Source organism: Dryobates pubescens, chromosome 29, assembly GCF_014839835.1.
Source record: "Dryobates pubescens isolate bDryPub1 chromosome 29, bDryPub1.pri, whole genome shotgun sequence".
NCBI lineage: Eukaryota > Metazoa > Chordata > Aves > Piciformes > Picidae > Dryobates > Dryobates pubescens.
The window spans coordinates 4,317,820-4,341,822 of NC_071640.1; the positions used below are offsets into that span (position 1 = coordinate 4,317,820).

The window sequence follows — 24,003 nt, forward strand, 5'->3', positions numbered from 1 at the left end:
AGCCATCCTTGAGGTGCTCAACAGTCCCCACATCAGCCTCTTGTCAGCACTGTCTTAGTCACCATCACCACCACCCCCATGACACCATCACAGCCATCAAAGTAGCTTGCAGGTACCATGGCACTATCACAGCCACCATGGCACTGTTAGTCATCATGTCACCACCAAGAGTCACCACAGCACCATCACAACCACCACAGCACCATCATGGGGCCAACACATCACCATCACAGCCACCATGGTACTGCTGAAGGCACCATGACACCACCACAGCCACCATGGCACTGTCACAGCCACCACAGCACTGCTGCACCCCATGGGAGAGCAGCCAGCCCCAGCCTCTCAGTCAGGCTGCCTGGGTGGCCCTGCTGGACCGGTGGAACACTCTGAGCCATGGCTCAAGTAGCATGAAGGAGGAGTTTGCTGAGCTGCTGAGGCTCCAAACAGAGCACATGCCCCAGCACATGTGAGAGGGGATGGCCACAACCTGCACCTGATGAGGTTTAGGCTGGACATCAGGAACAACTCTTTCACTGAAAGGATGGTCAGGCATTGGAACAGGCTGCTCTGGGAGGTGATGGAGGCACCATCCCTGGAGGTGTTTAAAAGCTGTGTGGAAGTGGTGCTTGGGGATATGGCTTAATGATGGACTTGGGAGCTTGAAGGTCTTTTCCAGCCTAAATGATTCTGTGATTGTATGCTGAGACACATCAGAATGATGATTAACAGAACTGAGGCTCACACCAATAGACAAGCTGCACAGGGAATCAGGATGCTGTGGCATGCACTCCCCCCAGGGCCAGCTCAAAAACTTGTTTCTTCAAGATTTCCTGCATTTACCATGGGAATAAATCTGAACAAATAGAAGTAAGCACACCTCCTGTTTTATTATGGAGTGTGAACTCTGCCTAAAGAAAGGAGAGAGATTGCCAACCCCTCTGCAGCAAATGAAACCCAGCGGGATGCCAGGTAATGTCACCCTGGCTCCAGCAGCCAACACTGCAGTTCTCTTTTTGGGGGGACAAAAAGCCAGCTCTGAGCAGCCACCTCTGCAAAAAAAAACCCTGTTCAAGACCCAGGCTGGCTTCACAGGCCAGGCCTCATGCTCACTCATCTCTCTCCTTGAGATGAACAATGCCTTCAACTTGGTGGGATGAAGACAGGGCAGGAGGCAGCACAACATCTCCACGGAGCTGGGGGTTGTCCAGCCCTGACACAGGCTGCAGGAAGGGCTTCAGGAATCTGCAGTAATCAGAAAGAAATCTGCTGCTGGATTTCTTTTTCCTGTTGTGGTGGGGTTGGTTTGTTTTGGTTTGGTTTGGGGTTGGTGTTTTTTTGTTTGGGTTTTTGGTTTTTTGGTTGGTTGGGTTTGTTTCCCTAGGAGGACATTGCAATGGAAATGGGATTTTTATCACCTCCCCTTTCCCCCAAGGCAGCCAAATCCCTCTCCAGCTCTACTCAGCAGTTGCAAAGCTCATTTTCAGGCACCAAGCTGAGCATTGAAGGCAGTGGGGATGCTGTCACGACTTGGACTTGAAGATCACAGACTCACAGCATTGTCTAGGTTGGAAAAGACCTTTAAGATGATCAAATCAAATCATTATCCTAACACTGAGAAGTCCTTGACTAAACCCTTTCCCACATCTACACAGCTCTTAAATCTCTTGAGGGATGGGGCCTCCATCACCTCCCTGGGCAGCCTGTTCCAATGCCTGACCAGCCTTTCAGTGAAGAAATTCTTCCTAATATCCAATCTAACCTTCCCTTGGCACAACTTGAGGCCATTTCCTCCTGTTCTATCACTTGCTGCCTGGTTGAACAGACCAACACTCACCTCATGCCAGAAGGTCTCCCCTCAGCCTTCACTTCTTCAGACTAAACAACAGTTTCCTCAGCCACTCTTCACCAGCCCTGTTCTCCAGACCCTTCACCAGCCTCATTGCCCTTCTCTAGACCTGCTCTAGCATCTCAATGTCCTTCTTGGACCCAGTATTCAAGGTGTGGCCTCACCAGTGCTGAGTATAGACAATCAAACAATCCCACAGTCACAGAATCATTCAGATTGGAAGAGACCTTTAAGACAATGCATTTAGTGCACCCTTAACCCAGCACTGGTCATAGAATCACAGATTAGTTTGGGTTGGAACTTTTAAAGCTCATCCAGTCCAAGCCCTGCTGCACTCAGCAGGGACATCTGCAACTAGAGGAGGTTGCTCAGAGCCCCAAACATCCTGATCTGGAATGGTTCCAGGGATGAGGCATCCACCACCTCTCTGGGCAACCTGGGACAGATCTCACCACCCTCAGTGTAAAACTTTCTTCCTTCTCTCTAGTTTAAATCTCCCTCTTTTAGTTTAAAACTCTCACCCCTTGTCCTGTCACAAAAGGCTCTGCTAAAAGATGATGGGGGGGCTGATCCAGGCATCTCCTGTTAGTTCACAGGGCTCTTGCTCATCGCTGTCCAAGGACACACATCCTCAGCCATGTGCCCTGGGCAAGGACAGGCTCATCCCCCCAATCATCTCCCTGCTGCGTCACCCATCCAAGGTCTCAGCAGCGCACGGAGCAGCCCCGGCCCCGGCCCCAGGCTGCTCGTGGCCAGGCAGTGGCACCACTTGATCTTAATAAAATCAGCATAATCAAGAAGATTAAAGGCCAGAAAGGGAAGAGGCAATGGAATAACACGCTGTGTTTTGTTGGGCTTATTTGTTTTGCAACATTGGAGGCTGACATTCATGAGTCTGCTCCGATAATTGCTTCTGCTGATGAATCTGGATTGTTTAATTAGAGCCTGTGCATGGAGCTCATCGTTAATGGATAATCATCAATTTGCTGCCAAGGACATCACTTCTTCCCCAGGAAACTTATCTGTCTCTAAGGGTAGTTAGCTCTCCCCGTGGTGAGAGCCTTTGCTGTCTCAGAAGGGTTTGCTGGTCGCACACACAACTCCCTGGTGCTAAGAGCAGCAAAAGACCTCGTCTGGTCTGGGATATTTTCAACAGTGGTTCCTCTTAGGATGCTTGAGTCTGGGCATGAAGCTGTCAGGTCTGCTGCAGTGCTGTGTTTGCAGGAATCTGGGGGGGACTTTATTGCCATGAGAATGCAACATGATTGGGCTACTGGTGACTTTCAAGGCCACCTGGATGTGTTCCTGTGTGACCTGCCCCGGCTGATCCTGCCCTGACAGGGATATTGGACTGGATGATCTCCAGAGGTTCCTTCCATCCCCTACCATTCTGTGATTCTGTGCAGCTACCCAAAATACCTGGCTCACAAGGCACCACACACCCTGCCCCAAACTCCAAGGGGGTTTTGCTCTCTGGAGAATGTGGTTGGCTGCTCCCTGCTGGAAGAGTGATGGCCCCGGGGCCAACAGTGTCACAGCAGCCCACACCCCCTCCCCAGTTCCAGCACAGGGAGATGCATGCAGTGAACTTACTGTGAGAAGGAGGAATCCATGCTGAAGTCCTCAGCGTGAGGCCTACAGAGCGAGAGCATCACAGGAGGTGAGGGACAGGTACAGCTGCTGAGCAGATACTGGTGGGACAGCCAGAGCCATGCCATGGGGAATCAGTGACTACCCAAGAGCTGGGCTGGGGGCTGTGTCCCTGCTGAGGTCCCCAGCTTGGGGGCACTGGGGACCTGGTGATGCTCTGATGGCTTTGCCAGTGTGCAGCCCCTTTAAGGGCTCAGCTTCATAGATAAAAACTTTTTTTATGCTGTTTTGCTTTGTTTTAATGAGTCTTGCAAAGGGCACTGCTGCTCTGTCTCAGATCAGTGTCACACTTTCTGTGGAGGATTCAGATGTTGAAAGATGCTGGTTGGGGCTGGTTTAGGAGCTGGACCTTGGGTTTCTCCTGCAACACACCTTCAGAGAGTGGATTTTACAGACACTGCTGATGACCAGAGAAGGGAAACAAGCAAAAAAATAAATGATAAAAGAACAGAAAGGAATCATGAGGTAACACAGGGGATCATGGCAGGGGGATGAGGAACAACATGAAGATGTACAAGAGTAGGTAGGAGGGGAAGGGACTGTGCTGGTGTACTGTACATCCTGCAGACAGACAGCAGCACAGCACCAGGAAACAAAGCAGCTGCAGCTGAGAAGGGGGGAAAAATCCTTTAGCAAACACCATGCTCTCTTTGAGACAAACCCATCCCCATGGATGGCTGTGGGTTCCCATCACCATGGGCATTAGCTGAGACTGCCTGAGCCGGAGCTGAAGCTCTTCCCTGCCTCCCAGTGCCCTCTTTCCTGGCCTTAGTTAACATGAGTCTGGACAACTGAGAAATACAACCAAAGCAAAGAGGGCAGCTGCAGCTCATGAAGGTTCTTCTTCTCTTTTCTTTCGTGCTGTATGAGTGCCCAGCACTCCAGCATAGTTCAAACTAAATAAAAGCAATAAATTCTTATTTCAATTAAAATGCAAGTCCAAGGGAAAGCTCCCTCATCCCTCAGCTACAAGGCACACAGAGCAAACTCCCTTGCAACATGATTTACTTTGCTACTACTCTGCTTCTAATGTCTGTGCAAAGGCTGCAAGGAGGAGCTCAGCACCCCAGAGCTGAACCTCCTGCAGAGAGCACAGGCTGTGCTGGCAGCAGCCACCACCCTGGGCGACACTGACAGTGACATCCCCCCACGTTACACCCAGAAGACCCACGGGAGATGCTCAGCTCTGAAGGAAGGGAGCTGGGGAGCCGGCGTGGGCGTTGCAGAGCTGCTCCGTCTAGACAAGGCTCCCCACGCAGCCCCACATCCCAGTGAGCCTGGTTGGAAGCCTGTCATGGGGAGCTGCTCAGGAGGTGCTGGGGCTGCTTGTGGGGAGAGCTGGGGACTCCCACCTCTGGCCTGCAGGCTTAGCCCTGGCCAAGCCTCTGTCACTGCTCCTGGCCCCTGAGGAGCACGAGGAGGGTCCCGCAGACAGCCCAGCAGCCCCAGTCTGGGCTTGTGGCCCTGGAGCTACACACTCAGCCTTGTGGAACAGGCTGCCCAGGGTGGGTAGTGGAATAGCCATCCCTGGAGGTGCTCAAAACCCGTGAAGACATGGCACTTTGGGTTTAATGGCCATAGTGGTGTAGTGCTGACAGTTGAACTCCATGATCTTAAGAGTTCTTCTCCAACTGAAACAATTTTTATGATCTTCCACAAACAATCTGCTTGCAGAAAGCAAGCCATGAGCCTGCCTCCTTCCCTCTCTGCCCTGATCAATTTTAGCTTTCTGGTGTGACCCTCACAGTGCATTAAAGTAGTTCAAACCCAAATGGTCTCTTGTGTCATCTCCCTGCAATAACAAGCCTGAGGGGGGTCCATCAGCTGCGCTGTCCCTCGGAGCAGCCCTGGCATTTGTTAACGACAAACAAACCCAGACTTGCTCCAGCTGCAAAGCAGAGGCAAGAGCAGCCCCAGGAAGGAGCCCTGCTAGCTCAGCCTCCCTCCTGCCAAATTGGATTATCCCACATGAGCACCAGGGGCTCTTCAAGCCCCTCCACTCGACTGGGCTTTGCACAGGATCATTTTATGCCTCGCTGAGATGTTTATGGGAAAGAAGTGGCAAATTATTCTGTTTTCTCCTAATCTACTGCCAGCTGGCAACCAGGAGGCCTGTGCAAACAGGGACTTATTTCACCTGCAGCTCCCCAGTGCAGAAGAACAATCCTGTAAACCAAACAGCAAGGGAACATTTAATCAAGCAAGGGCACATTTAACCACACAGCTCGATGGGGTCCTACAGACCCCAAAGGTCTGGCATCACCGTGGGTCCTGGAGCACTGGGATGAGCTGGTGTGATTCCTGGGACACCTTCCCCAGCCAGGCAAGCCAAGAGGTGAATAAACATCCCACTCACAAAAAGGCACCATGAATATGAGGGACTCCAAAGTGATGGACAGACTAAACTTCCCCGGTAGCAGCTCTGGACACTCTGTGCTGTGGTTAAAGCACACATGATAAAATGGTAACACAAAGGTGACTGCAGCTTCCAAGTGAATGGTCTGCTTTGTGCTGATCACAGAATTGGCCCTGAGAAGTCACACTGAAACTTCTCCTTCTGCCCACCAGGCACCCAAGTGTTCCTTAAAGAGAAAATATGGAGGGGAAAAAACTATACTGAACCAAAATCCAACCAACCCACCACACACACACACCAGAGAAGAAGAGAAGAGAAGAGAAGAGAAGAGAAGAGAAGAGAAGAGAAGAGAAGAGAAGAGAAGAGAAGAGAAGAGAAGAGAAGAGAAGAGAAGAGAAGAGAAGAGAAGAGAAGAGAAGAGAAGAGAAGAGAAGAGAAGAGAAGAGAAGAGAAGAGGAGAGAAGAGAAGAGAAGAGAAGAGAAGAGAAGAGAAGAGAAGAGAAATGAACCAGGTTGGAGATCATTCCAATTCTCATCTGAAGATTTGTTTTCTAGGTCCCAGAAAAATCTTTAAAAGTGGGAGTCTAACCCAGCCCCTCCAAGGGGCTGCACAAGCATCTTCCCTTGGCTGCTCCTCATCAATCCCACCCCAGCCTTTGGGGACTTGTCTGCAGAGTCACTTATCTGACCATTAAGTGCAGGTTAACTGCTGGAGGGGATTAGCAGAGCAGTGTGAACCCTTTTGTGCAGAGTGTCACTTGGAAGGGAAGAGTAGATTTACAACAGGCAGAATTAAAGCCACTTAACCGAGGCAGGAAGGTTACATGAGCTTTTAATGGGGTTTAGATAATCTACTTTAAATCCACTTTTTAATTTCATCCTGATCTGTCTCCCCTTGATTACCTTGTGCAGACAAACCTTGACTCATTTCATTCCTACCACGGACAACAACCATGACATAGGGGCGAGCTGAACCTTCCCTCCCCTCTGGAGTCCAGGGTCTGTTACCAGGACAAGGAAAGTCAAGGCTTCTTGTCTTGGTCCTCCAAAACATTAAGCCACAATGCTGAGCTCCCAGTTAGCTCAAGCAGCACCTCCTTCAGAGTGGGGCAGAGCAGGGAAGAAGGACAGAAAGGAGAGGAGCAGAGGGGGAAGAAACTTCACTGCTACAAAGACAGACCTGTCAGTGCCTTTCAAGCTGCAGCCCTTTCCAAAATGGAAAGGTTTTATTAGAAGGTGAAGAGACAATGGTGCATTTATTATTAGAACAAAAGCCACAAAAAAAACCTTGGTTATGTACAGGAGAGAGCAATCTCCTGCTCACCCACGCTGCACAGCAGCTCCTTGGCTGAGCAGCCACCTTTTCAACCCATCCTGCCTCATGGCATGGTGGGGGTTGGAAGGGACCTCTAGAGATCATCTGGCCCAAACTCACTGCTAAAGCAGGGCACCCACAGCAGGCTGCCCAGGATCACAATGTCCAAGCAGGTTTGGAATCTCTCCAGGGAAGACTCCCCAGCCTGCTCCAGGGCTCCAGCACCCTCACACCAAAGAAATCTCTCCTCCTGTTCAGATGGAACCTCCTGGCTTCCAGCTTGTGCTCTTGCCCCTTGTCACTGGGCACCACTGAATAGAGTCTGGCCCCATCCTCTTCTCTCCCACCCTTTAGCTTTTGCTGAGCATTGAGATTTCCTCTCAATCTGCTCCCTTCCAGGCTAAACAGCCTCAGGTCTCTCAGCTTTTCCTCCTCACAGAGATGCTCCAGTCCCCTCAGCATCTTTGCAGCCTCCCTTGAACTGCAGAGCCCAGAACTGGACCCAGTGCTCCAGATGTGACCTCACTAGGGCAGAGCAGAGGTGAGAACCTCCCTCCACATGCTGGCCACACTCTTCTTAATGCAGCCTAGGAGACCATTTGCCTTTTTGGCCACAAGACCACATTGCTGTCCTACTCTACCCTGTCTCCAGCTCACCCTAGCAAAGGCAGTTCTCTTGCCTGGGCAGGGATGGGGGCAGCACTCCCTGAGCCCCAAGGATCTGGGCTGCAGCCCCAGGGCCCTTTGCTCCCAGGAAGAGAAGGCAGCAGACCTGAGCCCCAGCTCCTCTCCCAGGTCTGTCAGGGTGCTGCAGGGTCTGGGTGGCTTTGGCTCATCTGCCTCATGCAGATAATCAGAGGCTAGCACTGTCCCTGTGCTTCAAGTCTCCAGGATGCTCAGGCGGAGGAAAGCACAGCAGCAGCTCAGCTGGGCTCACACAGAGATCTGCTGCCTCCCAGTAAACTCCTTGCCTGCTCCACTGCCTCTCGATTTTCCTGAGAGGAATTTTGGTAAATGAGAAGCATTAAAAATTCACTTTGGGTCCTGCAGTTCCTATTACTTTCAAGTTAAATAAATAAATAAGCAATCCTGCTTTCACTGAAAGCCCAATGAAGTTTCAAAGACACAAGTAATGACCTGCCAACACCACACTGGGCTTCAGGCTGCTTAAATCACCACCTGCAAGGCTCAGAGGCATTTTGACACTAAGGGCTGAACAGCACTAAACTTGATGACTCTCCTCTGGCTCTGAGATTCAGTCTCACTCCACTCCAGCACAGAGGAAAGAGTGATCAAATTTAGTGCTCGTTAGCTCATCGTCTCAAAATCGTCTGTTTGACAGGGGCAGGGGATGGGGGTTAAGATGAAGCAAGCAAGGTAACTGCTTGAGAAGGCTCCCAAAGCATTGTTCTTCCTCTAAGACATGAGATGCACCACAGTTCCTACCATACTGACAGTGAGAAACTCATCCCCCAAAATAACCTGATGTGAGAAGGACAGATGGGAGGAGACAAAAAAAGAAAGTAAGGGGGGGGGGGGGAAGAAACAACCAAGAGGAAGGGGAAAGGGAGAGGAAGATGCAAAAGCATGCATGCTCAGCATGGAGGAAGGGCAAACACTCACACACACACACCGGCTGTGGGACAGAGCAGGGATGACCCCAGGGAAGAGACTCCAGCTCCTAGCACCCCTAATCCAGAGGAAGCTCAGCAAGCTGTGCTGATGGACAACCAAAAAAGGCACCAGCTGCTTCAGGCAGACACTGACAGTTGTCTGATGTCTGAGGAAGTGCCACACGAACTACAACCCCCCCCTCCAGACCAATCACCAGCAGCAAGCCCTGCCATGCAGCAGGCAAGCAGCACCAGCACAGCTGCCTCCTCCTATCAATGGGCACTTCAAAGGGCTCTTCATCAGTCACAGAGGTGGTTTTCTTTGGCATTCTTCTGCAAAATCGACAGGATCACAGAATCATTTAGGCTGGAAGAGACCTTTCAGATCATCAAGTCCAGCCATTAACCCAACACTGCCAGATCACCACTGAGCTATGCCCCTCATCACTACATCTCCATGGCTTTTCATTCCCCCAGGGGGTGGGGACTCCACCACTACCCTGAACAGCTCGTTCTAGGGCTTGGCAACACTTACAGGGAAGAAATTGCTCCTCATGTCCAATCTAAACCTCCTCTGGAGCACCCTGAGCCAATTTCCTCTTGTCCTGTCTCTTGTTATGTGGGAGAAGAGGCCAACCCCAACCTGGCTCCAGCCTCCATTCAGGGAGTTGTAGAGAGCAGGAAGGTCTCCACTCAGCCTCCTTTTCTCCAAGCTAATCAACCCCAGTTCCCTCAGCTGCTCCTCACAAGACTTGTTCTCCAGACCCTTCATGAGCTACATTGTCCTTCTCTGCACCTGCTCCAGCACCTCAATGTTTTTCTTGCAGTGAGGGGCCCAAAACTGAACCCAGTATTCGAGGTGCTGAGCACTGGGGGACAGTCCCTGGTTCTGCTGGGCACACTATTGCTGATACATCACAACTGAAAGACATCCAGTTGAGAAACAAACAAGATGCAGTGCCAAATGCAGCACTGCCCACTGCAGCCAGACAAGCCATTCCCAGCCCTGTGCCCAGCAGCTCCTGGCATGGTCAGCAATAACCTTCCAGAGAGCTCGGGCTCTCCCAGAGGAGTGGGAGCTGCCAAGGCAGGGCACTGGACTCTGCTTGCTGGGGAGGGGAAAAAAGCCCTGCAGATGCTGTTCTGATGTCCACAGAATAGTAGGGGTTAGAAGTGACCTCTGGAGATCATCTAGTCCAAATCCACTGCTAAAGCAGGGCACCCACAGCAGATTGCCCAGGATCACAATGTCCAGGCAGGTGTGGAATCTCTCCAGAGAAGGAGATTCCACAGCCTCTCTGGGCAGCCTGTTCCAGGGCTCCAGCACCCTCACACCAAAGAAATTTCTCTTCCTATTCAGATGGAACCTCCTGGGTTCCAGTTTGTGCCATTGCCCCTTGTCCTGTCACTGAAGAGAGTCTGGCCCCATCCTCTTGTCTTCCACCCTTTAGCTCTTTCTGAGCATTGAGAATATTCCCTCCCAATCTGCTCCCCTCCAGGCTAAACAGCCCCAGGGCTCTCAGCCTTTCCTCCTCACACTGATGCTCCAATCCTCTCAGCATCCTCATGGTCTTCCATTGGACTCTTTCCAGCAGTTCCCTGTCCTTCTTGAACTGGGCAGCAAGGCACATCTCCTGGCCTTTCCTAATGAGCTAAATGAGTCTGCAGCCCTGTCAAGTGGCTGAGCCATGCAGAAGAAGGACTGTGCATGAGCTTGGAGTAGGGCTGTGGGACCCCACTCCATCACAGTCCCACATAGCCCCAGTGGACAGATTGGCAGCTGGTGCCAGCTCAGACAAATGGCCATGGCTGGCATCCTGCTTCCACTGCAGGCAGGAAAGCCTCCACTGGAGAAGGATAACGATAATGCCATGCCCTGGTAGCACCTGACTGGGAATGAGGGATCTAAAACAAACAGAGCAAAAGCCCAAGTCTGGAGTGTAGGCACCCTTAGGAGAGACTCCTTGTCTGGGGTCAGTGCCTATGTAGGGCACTGAGTTTTTCAGTGGCTTTGGTATCTCACCAAGCAGCCGTGGGAGGAACCCAGCCTGCTCCCCTCAGACACATGGCTGCAGCTCTGCTAGCTCAAGGGTTACCATCACCCCAAGCCCAGAGGCTTTCTGCCCAAGAGTGCCTGGGGACAGGGATTTGCAGGACAGGGACCACAAATGCAGGACCAGCCACTGAAACACATCTGAAACCAGCAGGAGGGAGCTCAGAGCTAAGCCTTGCCAGGGTCATGGTGATGTGGATCTAGTCCCTGTGTGGGTACAAAGCAGGAAGGATGAGCAGAGAATCACATACAGAATCACCATGGTTGGAAAAGACCATCAAGGTCACCAAATCCAAACACTTTCTAACTCTGCCAGGGACACTGTTACACCATACCCTTGAGCACCACATCTAGAAAGCGTTTAAATGCATCTAGGGATGGTGATTCAACCACTTCCCCAGGCAGCCTGTGCCAGGCTTTGAGAACCCTTCTGGTACAGAAGCTTTTCCTAATGTCTAACCTAAATCTCATCTGGCACAACCTGATGCCATTTCCTCTTGTCCTATCCACTTGTGACCTGGAAGCAGACATCAACCCCACCTCGCTGGAATTTCCTTTCAGGTAGTTGTAGAGAGCAATGAGGTCTCCCCTCAGCCTCCTTTTCTGCAGATTAAACAACCCCAGCTCCCTCAGCCACTCCTCATAAGACTTGTTCTCAAGACCCTTCCTTAGAATCACAGAACTGTTGAGGCTGAAAAAAACCTTTGAGATCAAGCCCAACCACTCACCTAGAGCTCACAATCTCACCACTACTGCTAAGATTACCACTAAACCACATCCCTCAGCACCACAGCCACGTGTCTTCTAAATCCCTCCAGGGACAGTGACTCCACCACCTCCCTGGGCAGCCTGTTCCAATACCTGGGAACCCTTTCTGTGAAGAAATGTTTCTTAATATCCAACCTGCACCAGCTTCATTGCCCTTAGGGGGCCATTCCAGGGCAGCTCTGGGGCGAGCAGAAGCAGCAGCCAGGCTGAAGCCCCCACACCCCAGCCCGGGCTGGAGTCCCTGGCTGTGTTTACGGATGGCTCTGTTTAGTGTGAAGGATGCCAGCTGTCAGCTCGCTGTGCTGGCAGCAGGATCTGGGATCCTTTCCCGTTCATCAGGATCAAGCAGAGCATTTGCATACTGCCCTCATAAAGGGGGAGCAGCAACCCAGCCCTCTGCCTGCTCCTTGTAGCAATCCTACACTGAAAGCATGCTCAGCATCACACAGCAATGCCCTCTGCTAGGTGGGAAAGAAGTGCCCAGGTGAAAGGGCATGTGAGCAGTGCCACCCCCTCTTAGCTGTAGGATGGTGGCTGGAAGAGCAGCCCAAGGAAGCTAGACCCAAGGCTGTGAGGAGAGGCTACCTTCCCATGACACACAGGCTGGCTGGGTGGTTGAACCCCAGCTTGGAGACCAGCCCCTGGTTTGCCAGCTGCTGGGAGAATGCTTGGAGATAACATGCTGCAGTTCAGGCAACCACTGCAGAATGTCACCACCCTGTCAGCACAGTGAACCCTGATGTGGACTCAGCACTCTCCACACAAGGATACTCATCACCAGAAATATGTCCCCATGAGGGGTGGCCTAGCCCAGCCAGAGGAAAGGGGATCACAGAACCACAGAACGGTTTGGGTTGGAGGGGTTTTAAAGATCATCCAGTTCCTACACCCCTGCCATGGGCACCTTCCACAAGAGCAGGTTGTTCAAAGCCTCATCCAACCCATCTTTGGACACTTCCAGGGAGGGCACATCCACAACCTCTTTGGGCAAAGCATGTTGCAAGTTAAACCCTCCAGAACCCCTGGGCTCTCTTTCAAGTCTGCTCCATGAAGGCTTCTGCAGAGACCCAGCCTGCAGTGATGCCAGTTCCTACCCATTTCGAGGAAACATAGCAGTGCCACCTTCACAGTGTGGTACAGATGGTCCCAGCTCAGAGAGAATTGCAGGAGCTAGGTCTGGCACAGACACAGAAATCCTCCCAATACCCCTGGCCTCAATATTCCTCAGATTTCTGATACAAACCCTCATCAGGCAGCTAAGAGAGAAGCAGGAAAAGAATTGAGGCTGGACCATGCATGTTGGCAAGGGGAGATGTGGGCAAACCCCACTGGGGAAGTTCCTGCCACAGTATTTTCACCTCACCAAAAGCTGAAGTGGCAAATCAGCCGATGCTGTTCACTGAAGAAAGAGACACATCTCCAAAAGCTCTTGGTTGGCAAAAGCTTTTGTTAAACAAATAAATAAGCTCTTGACTTATTGTTCCCCCAGGAGGGGATTCAACAACACAAGCTGAACCCAGGCACTTGCTGTGGCAACCTGTGACGGAGACCATCACCAGGAAATGTGGCTGCAAGGGCAGAGTGGAGGTAATGCTTTTGATGGCCAGGCTGGACCTTTCCACTGGTCTGCTTGTGTGCAAGTGTCAGGTGGTGAAAACACATTCAGTGAGACCTGCTTGTTGAGGTCTCACTGCCCCATGGAGGAGCAAACACCAATTGCTCAGAAGCTGGTTTCAGACACTGGGGTATTCAGACACTGAGATACCTTCCTTGCTCTCCAACGAGCTTCACCTCCAAGAAACATTGCACTAAGCTCACCCTAACCAAGGGCTGCTGCTTCTCACTAAGAAGGCTCCAGCTACCTTGTTGCCTATAACATGGCTGAAACTGAGTCCCATTTATTCCTGCTAAAAATATCTCAACTGAGAGACAAGGCAAGGCTGAGCGAGGTGGGACTGTGCAGGCTGAAGAAGAGAAGGGGAGGCAAGGATCTAACTGCTGGCCTTTGCTACCTGCTGGGTGAGGTGTAGTCAGCCTCCTCTTGGATGCATGCAGCAAATGGACAAGGGGGAACAGGTACAAGATACAGCAAAGGAAAAATTCTTCATCTTGAGGATGATCAAGCCCAGCACTCAGAGAAACTGAGAAATCCCCAGCCTGGGAGATGTTCAAACTCAGCAGGGCTGGTCCTGAGCCAGCTGAGCCAACTTTGAAGTTAGTCCAGCTTTGACAAGGGATTGGACTGGAGCCCTCCAGAGCTCTCCTCCAAACTCAACTTTTCTGCAATGCTAATTTTTTGTCCCCAACCTCAGCAGTTCAGATTTCAGCTATTGGCAGCTCAGCAAGAGAGACTCGGAGGCAAGGGTGGAAACGTGGGGCATGGAGGGGACACGCAGCACTATCAGCCTCCAGCCCTCCCAGGGCTTAGGGCAGAGCTCCAAAATCAAATACCTTAAGGTCTGAAATCCCTTAAGAGTATCAGTGTGCCCCAGGATAGGTAGTGCTCAGAGCTTCCCCTGCTTCCAGCAGAGCTGCATAAACAGGACGTGATTATCTTGTAAAAATGTTTGTGTTTTAAACCCTAATCCCCAGGATCACAGCAAGATCACCAGCCCATGAGATGGGATCCAAACACAGAGATTTACACATCCTCATGCCTGCCAGCAGCTCCCTCCCAAACCCAGGGCCACTCAATGGAGAGCACCGCTCAGCACTTGGTTTTTCGATGACTTTGTTCCCTTCACACCTTTTCCTTTCAAATCTCCCCCAACATAAAGCACGTGGGACCAACCTGCCTCAGGAAAAGCCCAGCTCCTAGGGGAAAGACTCAGTCCTTCACACCTTGCTCCAGATGCAAGATTGCTGTGTTCCAGGAGAGATCTGGCACTCAGGCAGCAGGGCTGACAGCAGAGCCTGCCCTCTCCACAGTGCCCAGGAGCCTGCCCTGGTTGCATCCTTCTCTCACAGCAGCCCCTGATGCACAGAAGTAGCTCCAAGCCTCTTCAGTGGGAGCAACTTCCACAGGACCTGAAGAAAGGCTGAGAGAACTGGGTTTGCTCAGCTTTGAGAAGAGGAGGCTTACAGAAGACCTTATTCCTATGTACCAGTAGACGAAAGGTGGCTACCAGGAGGATGCAGTCTATGTATATTCTATGCAGACTCCCTTCTTACAAGGAGTCACATGGAGAAGACAAGGGGTGATGGGGACAAGTTACTGACAGGGATATTCTGATTGGATTCCTAAAGAAAATTGTTCCCCATGAGAACAGTCAGGCATTGCAATCATCTCCCAGGGGAAGCAGTGGATTCTCCTACATGGGACAGGTTTAAGCCACAACTTGCCAGGGTGCCGGGCCAGCTCATTTCAACTGCGCTATTGCCTAGAAAGGTTGGACCAGATGATCCTTGGGGTTCCTTCCAAACTGGCATTCTACAATTCTATGATGAGCAGCTGTGCCAGTCCCAGTGTGCCCACAGCTCCCCATCCACAGGAAAGTGTGGGCATAGCCAGGGCAAGCCCTGAACTCCCTTTTTCCCTCCAGGTGTGCAATCACATATGTCTGTGGAGCAGTTTCTTTCCAGATCAATTCAAATCCTTTCCTCCTGTTTTGACTGGGAACGCCTAAGAGCTTTGAGATGCTGCAATGACTAAGAGACAGAGTAAGGAGGTAAATAAAGTAGGTGAGAATAAACTTCTCTGGCTTCAATCATCTAAAGAATTCGTTTGCATCCCTGAGAACATCCTGAAACCCAGAATCTTATTCCATCATAACCTGGCAACTGCACTCCCAAACTCCCAGTGACAATTGTCGCTGCTAACTTGATAATGCTGCTTGTGTCTGGCTTTGAAGGAGACAAAGCCACTCAGCCATGCTATTCATCCCTTCCACTGCAATCTTCCTGCCTTTGTTGCCTGCACAGGCAGCGAGAGGGAAGAGCACAAATCTCAATCTTAATTGTCAACTCCACTGTTGGGAAGCAGCACACAGAAGGAGGAGAGCCTGGCAGCTGGGGATTCAGACACCGCAAGCGGCAGCTCACAGGGCTCTGCCCGCTGCCAGAGGAGTGCAAAAGTGTTGCCACTTCTCTGCCTCTCAGCGGCATCAGTTCCTTAAGACTGCAGCAAAGCACCTGGGATTCTGGTGAAACCCAGGGAGCTGGTTTCTTTTATAAAGCCCTGAAGCACCCTGGTGTGCTCTGAGCGCTTGGCCTCCTGGCAAGGCTCCACTAAAACACTGCAGCTATGCAGTTTGGGGAATTATTGTCTCTTGTCCCCCCGGATCCAGTGACATTCTGCAGCATCCTTCCTTTGTGCCACAGCCAGCCCTGGGATAAAGTTTGGCTGTCTGGCCCTGAGCTGGAACCTGCCAAGCTCCTGAGCACAGGAGAGAAGCCTCTCTTGGGTCTTTATTGATGGCTAATTAGTGGGTACTGTCACGAGGGGTACATCAACAGTACCTGAAAGGGCAGGGGGAAGGAACTAAGCTTCACCAACAGCAGTGTTCAGGACATGCCCTCAGAGACGGAGGTGCCCCCAGAACAGGTCGATCTTTGATGTTTCTTTGAAGCAATGAAAGCAAGACATAAAACCAGAATGAGAGCAGTCTGATCAATCATGGGAGAAGATACAGATTGCTTGTCAAACATGCTGAGACCACATAAGCTTCACAGATTTAGCTCCAATGCACCCACACGCTGCCCATTTGCAGCTCTCCACACATGCAAGCTCTCGCCTGACGAAGTCAGAAAGCAACGACCCACAAGATCCAAGTGTCTGCTCACCAGAGAACTGGCACCAGTGCCATCTGGAGAGCTGACACACCACCCATCAGACCAAGACATGCACCCTCAGTCCTGCAAGTGCACCAAGACTCTGCCTCCCAGACCTGGAGAGAGCCCAGCACCGAGGGAAGGACCATGCTGATGTCCCTGCCTCACTCCCGCAACGCACACCTCCCCCCTCGGCTTCCCCAGTGGGGACCACACCTGCTAGTCCTGGCTTGTTGCCATCCACCCCCCAGCCTCCCAGGGAAACACACCAAGGTTCTGAAGCCAAAGTGTTTAATTCCTTCCAGTCCAAAGCCAAACAAGTAAAATTTGGTGAGCAGAAGCTTTCTTACAGCAGTAATTCGCCCTGGAAAGCGGAGCTGGAAACAGCACCAGATTACATCCTAGAAGATGTACAGTACACAGTCACAGGGAAGGCAGTTGGTGCCAAGAAGGAAGACAGCATGGATGGGCTGAAAGGCTGAATAGATGGGGGGAAAATGAAACAGAAAATGAAATGAACAGAACAAGAACTGAATTGCTGACAGATGCACCCTCCTCGTAACTAGGGGACCTGAAACACTGTAATTCAGGAGCAAAGGAAAGCGTTTTCATCCTCCTGACAACCAGAGCCCATTTCCCTCTCCACACATCAGCTGTGTGCTTGCAGGAAGAGGCTGCAGCATTCTTTTCTTTTTTTTTGCAGTTGTAAATAAATTATTCCTCAGATGAGAGGCTGAGCATCTCTTCTGCCATGCAAACATGGTGCTGAGGTACCGTGCACGCTGTGGCGGTTCACAGGGGAAATAAGCTTCAGCCTTGTACTGCACAGATAAGGCGCAGTGCAAGTGAGCAGTGTTGGGTGGCAGCCCCACAGACTCAGGGCAGCTGTTCAGACATGCTTTGGACATATCAAAAAAAAAAAACCCCAACAAAACCACCCAAGCAGCACTCATCAAAAATTTAAAGGAACTAGCCTTTTTTCTGCTCCAGCTGCCTCTTTCATAACACAACTTTGGAGCTGGTGTGGCTCTTTAACATCGTTAGTGGAAGGATTTGATCCATCATCCCTCCAGCCCAGGGTGGCACTAATCCTTTCCCCCTCATTTAAAAGATAAAAGGTGTTTCCTCCCCCCACACACACCCAAAGCCCCACGCATCACTGCAGTCCTGCAATACCTTTGTCCGACATCACTCCCCAAGGATCCCATCCTCCGAGCTGGTAACAAGGGGCTCACCCCATGGACATCTTCTGTCGTTGCTGGTGGGACAGTTTTTACATGGGAATTGCTCTCTGAAGGGGAATTCTTCAGCTTGGCTCTTGCCATCTGCGCGCTTTGGCTGCCTCTCCAACCTCCTCCTCCTCCTCTTTCCCCCCTGAACTCTCTCATACATAGCAATCCTCACCGCATTCAGTTTAGAGCTGTCGGCATGTACCATCTCCTTCCTTCTTCTCTCTCCCCACTCACGGCTGCTCAGTGGAACAATCCTGCCCTGTACATTTATTTTGGTAGTGAGGGGAGTCAAGGCAAACTCTGTGGCCTTGCTGCTGCAACAAATTTGGTGCAAGACGACTGAGAAAACATCCACAATGCAGGAAGCTCTGAACCATCTTTGTTTAGCAAAAAATGTAATTGCTTGGCTGCCTCCTTTAACAAAGTGCTTGCGTTGCTCTTATCACCACAAGCAGGGCAGGGGCTGCGGGATTATTTTTTCCCCATCCCTGTTTTTCAGTAGCAGCATGAGGGGGAGGAAGCTATTTTATCGTATTCCTCTGTGTAAGGAGCAGTGTGGACTGCATGCCAGGGAACAGACTCAGCAGCTTGGCTCACAGACACAAAGCAACAAAGCAAGGTCCCCTCTGAAATGCACCCCTGGGAATGGAGCAGAGAGGAACTTGCTGCTGCTTCCCTCTGAGCAGCCATCAGCCATGGGGCTCAGGCACCGCTCACCTGCCCAGCTGAAGCAGCGCCTGGAGAGGTGTTCCCAGACAGCCCAGCTTTCCCTCTGCAGGTGAGAACAAAAGCTGCTGCTCCTTGGACATGCTTGGTATTGATTCCTCAAGAGATCAAACAGAAAAAGGAATTTGCTGTAGCCAGGGGTGGCCCAAGGAGGAGCCACACGAGTCCCTCAGTGAGCAGGTGGGACCAGAGTGCAGGGTCAAGCATGCTGCTCTCTTCTTGGGATACCACCAGTCCGTAGCCACTCCTGCTCATGCTTGATGGCAGCCCTCAACACTGAGCATCTTCAGGAGGGCCACAAGGGTACTGCTGAGAGGGGCCAGAACTGTAAACCCGGGGCACAGGGCTCAGCACCTCGGACAGCAGTAGCCTGGCACCACCCCACGACATCAACCTCACCCCACGGCATGCCAGCATCACCCCATGGCATGCCAACATCACCCCACGGCATGCCAGCATCACCCCACGGCATGCCAACATCACCCCACGGCATAACAGCAAATATCACCTCAATGTCTACCAACACCACAACACATCAACATCACCCCATGGTATAACAACAATCACCCATGGCATATTAACACCTACACATGACATGCCAACATCACCATGTAGCATGCCAACACCAGCCCACTGCATACCACCATCACCGCACATCATGCCAACCCTGTGCTCCAGTGCTGCCCCACTGTGTGCTTGAACTAAAGAGTACATTTGCTGGCTGCTCACCAGGGAGCCATCACACCATGAACAGACACCTGGGAGTGATTAACCTTCACCACAGGATTTTTTGGTAAATGAACAGGATGTACAAAGAGTCAGCAGGGTCTGAGAATTGACAGCTAGGTAAGGGCTGTATCTGAGGTAGGGACAGAAGTTGCCCTGAAATGGGAACTCTGGGATCCCAAGGACTTCACTTATGGAATTACAAGCCTGACATTTTCCTCCAGCACCAGCAAGGTGCCCTGACCACACTGCCACCACCCTGTGAGGCCCTCAAGGTATGTGGCACCACCATCCTGCACCAAGCTCAGGGTGGAAAAGCCAAGTCCTTTCCTTCCTGTCTCCCACCAGGGGACTGTCAAGCCTGGACTCTGCTCCTGTTCTGTCCCCTAGGATCAGGACCCAGCAATGACTTACCCTGTGACACTGAGGCTGTTCCCTGGTGCTCTGGGAAGAGAAACCAGGTCCCTTTTTCCTGTTAACCAGGCCCTTTTTTCCCCACTCAGAGCATTATTTCTTAATGGGATTTCACCCTGAGACATCCTTTATTTCAGCATTTTGAAATGTAAAATGGATAAAAACCCACAGCCCATTTGCTGATCTGCCAGCTTTCAGCACCCATTTAATTTCTCCTTTTGGCCTCAAAATAATTCATTAGCTCCATGCAATCAGCTCCTAACAGAGTCAATCCTTTCTGCTTCGTGTGTTGCTTCAGCCTCAGCTTACTGCTCCCTGTCTGCTTCCTTCAGGGCGTTGTTCCCAAGCCCCAGGACAATTACTGCAGTGGGCAGTGCCCAGCTCAAGGACTGATGAATCCTACTGGACAACTGGCCATCAGGTCCCTCTTTTAGAGAGCTGTTTGCAGAGTTGACTCCTAATTCCAGCAGAACATTAATATCAGGGCTGAGGGCTGATGTTTAAAGTGGTTTGTGCTTCAACTGTAATCTCAGCACTAATGCCATTGAGCAGCAGCACTGAACAGAAGAGCTATTAAGGAAAGATCTGGAGAATTCTACCAGAAAATGGAAACTCTCCCTTGATACTTTAGCAGTGTTGAAGGTGACAAAAACCACATCAAAGAACCCCTTGAGAAACTTAGTTCCTGCCTGCGGGAGCCTCTACATGAAGATTCCTTCTCTGTTGAACTCTTGAACACAAACCAAGGCACAAAAACCAGCAGAGAGGGGAATGATCTGACACAGGGTCATGAGAAACTGCAAGCAGGCTGCTGAGTTGAACAGCCACCTTCCTTCCAAGGGAGAAAAGAGGTCGCCTGATGCTGAGGAGAACCTCTCCAAGGCTGGATAACACCACAGAGCTACTCAGGTCTGCGTTGGGCTGCTGAAGCTCTTCCCTTGCTGTAGTTTTGTAAAAAATATATTCCTCTTTCAGGCAAGGTAATGTGTTCCACACATCCCCTGAACAGTCTACAGCCTCAGCTGCATCTGTCCTGCCAAGCTACCGCCCAGCCAGTCACTGAGCATGGTCAGGTCAGCAAGAGCAGCTGGAGAAGGAGTAAAGCAGGAACTTGGGGCAAAGGCAACCTGGAGCTGTCTGTGTCCCTGAGCCACCAGCAATGCAGGAAAAGCACCCTGGTTCTCTCAGCTGGGAGATGGGCAGCCAGGGCTCTGGTGAGAGAAAGGGAAAAATACAATCACCAATTGGTTTGGGTTGGAAGGGATCCATAAAGCTCATCTAGTCCAATCCCACTGCAGTGAGCAGGGACAGCCGCAACTAGAGCAGGTTGCTCAGAGCCCCAAACAACCTGTCCTGGAATGTTCTCTCCTCCAGGTTGAACAACCAGAACTCTGGCAGCCTGTCCTCACAGCAGAGGGGTTCCCCACTCTAATTACTGTTGTGGCCTCCTTTAGCCACACTCCAATAGGTTCATACATCTTCTGTGCTGAGGGCTCCAGAGCTGGAGCCACAGCACTGCAGGTGGGGGTCTCATAATGAAAACCAGAAGTCCTCAAATGCTGGATTGTTGGTGGAGTACATCCCTGTCTGCAAAAAGGTAAAGGATCCCACTGAACAGATACAGAAACTTCCCTGTAACTCAGAAAGTGAAGGGCCATGTCTCAGAAGAGACATTTAAAATGAATTTCAGCTCCCTGTGTTGGTGATGCCCATTCATGGCTGCTGTGTGCTTACCCTGAACTCAATGCCACAGACAAAACACTTTGCTCTGTACATCCAGAATGCTCACTCCTGCTGAGAAACTCTGTGTTCCTAGAAAGAGCCACAGCTGTACAGGTGACCCAAAGCACAGCTTGGTGAGTCTGCTCTGCAGGGACACACTGTGTTCCCACCCACAGTCCGCGAGGGTAAGCTGCACATCAAACACCTTGTTTGTACAGCACATTCTCCAAGGGAACCCAGGAGTGCAAAATCAACAAACCACAACCTTGGTAACATCAAAGTCCAAGCAAGAATTCCTCTGGTCCAGCCTGGCTTGCTGGATGCCAACCATCTGACTGCAAGCCAGGAAATCAGTGTTTAATGTTAGTTGGAGAGCCCATTACAAACCGCTGACTTCTCATTTCAGCGTCTGCATTGTGCAGAGACCACTGCTGTGCCGGGGGCTGAAGAGCTGACTGGGAGCTGCTGAGCAGCAGTTGCAGTGGTAATAATATTTCTGAAAATAAGATTTAGGAAGAAGCAGATTTGTCATTAGTCTTAATTGACTCTGCAGCAACTGCACTGTTAAATATTCTCCTTTGATCCAGGTAAGCTTTCAGTCCCGACTGCCAAAACTCCCTATCCATCTCCTGATTACTAAAGCATGGCCTGGCCCATTATTACCAGTTGATGAAACAGGAAGGCACTGGGTTGATATCAGATTCTTCTGATAAACAAACCTGTTATGTTGAGATACAACCCAAAAGTGTCAGTGTGCAAAGCCTTCCATAAGAACAGTCAGATTAATGTCTTTAAAATCTTGAAAGGTCATAGCATCACAGAATTGTTTTGGTGGGAAAAGACCCCTAAGATCATTGAGTCCAACTGCCAAAGTCACCCAGATCCTCCAGCTGCTCCCCTCATCAGGCAGGTTTGGCTCTGTGCTGCCTCAGGGCAGCCCTGACCTCCTGCTATTCAATAATTCCATGGCAAAGGAAGGTCCCAGCAATTTTATTACCACCACAAAAGGCTTCCCATATTTCAAAACCCCAACAAATGTAACAGGATGACACTAATGGCTTAATAAACTCCAGAGCATGACTAATTCTTTGACAAACCTTACAAACCCTCTGGCCCAGCTCTTTGCTCAAGTGTTTTTGCAGGAGTGCACACACACCAGTGCTGCCTTTTGGTGGCCAGGGAATGCCCTACACTGTCACCATGAGATTTGCAAAAGCTGCCAAGGCTCAGGCTCAGCCCTGCAAAAGCAGCTCCACACCCACTGCAAGGCTCCTGCAGAGCCTTGTTAGAGGACACAGCCTCAAGCTGCACTAGGGGAAGTTTAGACTCAAGGTGAAGAGAAAGTTCTTCACAGGGAGTTGTTAGCCATTGGAATGTCCTGCCCAGGGAGGTGGTGGAGTCACTGTCCCTGCAGGTGTTCAAGAGGGGATTGGATGTGGCACTTGGTGCCATGGTTTAGTAGTCATGAGGTCTTGGGTGACAGGTTGGACTCGATGATCTTTGAGGCCTTTTCCAACCTTATTGATTCTATGATTCTATGCAGCCAGGGAAGCACTGAGCCATGCACAGCAGCTCTAAGCACCTTCTACAAGAGAATTGGGTAGAAATGTCACTGTTTTGGAGAAAATGATTCCTCACTAGAACTTTTTTTCCTCTGACCTTAACAGATTTGTCAACAAGAAAAGAGAAAAAAAGAAAAAGGTAAACCCCCTAATATTGCTGTTCCATGCTCAGTCTTTGCCTAGGAGTACAAAGGACTACAAAGATGACTGAGGGCTACAGTGACAAGGGGAGTGAAGCATCTTTATGATGTGGGAAGGTTGAGAGACCTCACACAGTTTAGCCTGGAGAAGAACAGATTGAGAAGAGATCTTCTCAATGCTCAGCAAGAGCTAAAGGGTGAAGGGCAAGAGGATAGGGCCAAACTCTTTTCAGTGGTGCCCAGGACAAGGGGCAGTGGGCACAAACTGGAACCCAGGAGGTTCCATCTAAACAGGAAGAAAAGCTTTGCTGAAGCCCTGGAGCAGGTTGCCCAGAGAGGCTGTGGAGAGACTCCAAACCCACCTGGACATTGTGATCCTGGGTAACCTGCTCTGGGTGACCCTGCTTCAGCAGGGTGGTTGGACTAGATGATCTCCAGATGTCCCTTTCATACCACCATGCTGACCCTGAGGTCTTTACAGGCCCCTTGCCTTCTCTCCTGAACAGCACACCCTGCACAAGGCTGGCCCCAGTAACATTTTCCTAACAGGATAGGTCCTTTTGCCCATATTTTTGACTATTGATCAGCAGGTGGAGTTGCAGTTCATGAGAGGGTTGAAAGCAAAGAGTTTTGGTTCCTTTTACAGTCAAAAGTATGATCTCAATACATTGATTACTTCAGATTGCAGAGGTATTAGAATATAGAGGAGATGCTAGGGAATCCTCTCTGGACAGTAAGGATTTGTGTGTTTGTTAACAAAAGTGCTTACAAAATATGGTTGGTATTGAACCAGAGTCAATTTTAAAAGGTCTCTCCATTTTCTTTCCATTAGCATGGAGTGGAAGGTCCTCCCTGACTGACAGGGTAGCAGGACCTCAGCACTCAGCTGCTGCCAAAGAGCAAGTAGATCTTTCTCAGAGATGAGCTGGGCAGTGAAAATCAGGGTTTCAAAGATACAGATGATCAAATCCTTCCTGAAGGGGCTGGGGAAAAACCAGGGATGGATGGTGACTCCTACCTGATGTCCACAGAGACATGGGCTTCCCAGAGGTTGCTCCCCATGAGGGAAGTGGATCTCCTCAAGGAGATGGCTGCCTGAGCACTGCTACA

At 50.8% G+C, this 24,003-nt stretch overlaps 1 protein-coding gene across 2 annotated transcripts in view; it reads right to left on the bottom strand.

Annotated features, from left to right (window-relative positions):
- Positions 1-24,003, bottom strand: part of KCNT1 (potassium sodium-activated channel subfamily T member 1) — a 94,496-nt gene that overhangs the window by 34,930 nt on the left and 35,563 nt on the right. The window contains exons 1-2 of one of the 2 annotated variants that reach the window (XM_054174584.1): positions 17,548-17,806; positions 3,440-3,481 (exon numbers count right to left, since the gene is read on the bottom strand). The exons of the other annotated variant lie outside the window; for it this stretch is intronic. Of the exons in view, the coding sequence (XP_054030559.1) occupies positions 3,440-3,481; positions 17,548-17,759 (254 nt within the window). The 5' untranslated portion in view covers positions 17,760-17,806. Of the gene's footprint in view, positions 1-3,439; positions 3,482-17,547; positions 17,807-24,003 lie in introns of those variants that run through there. 2 annotated transcript variants of the gene reach the window in all.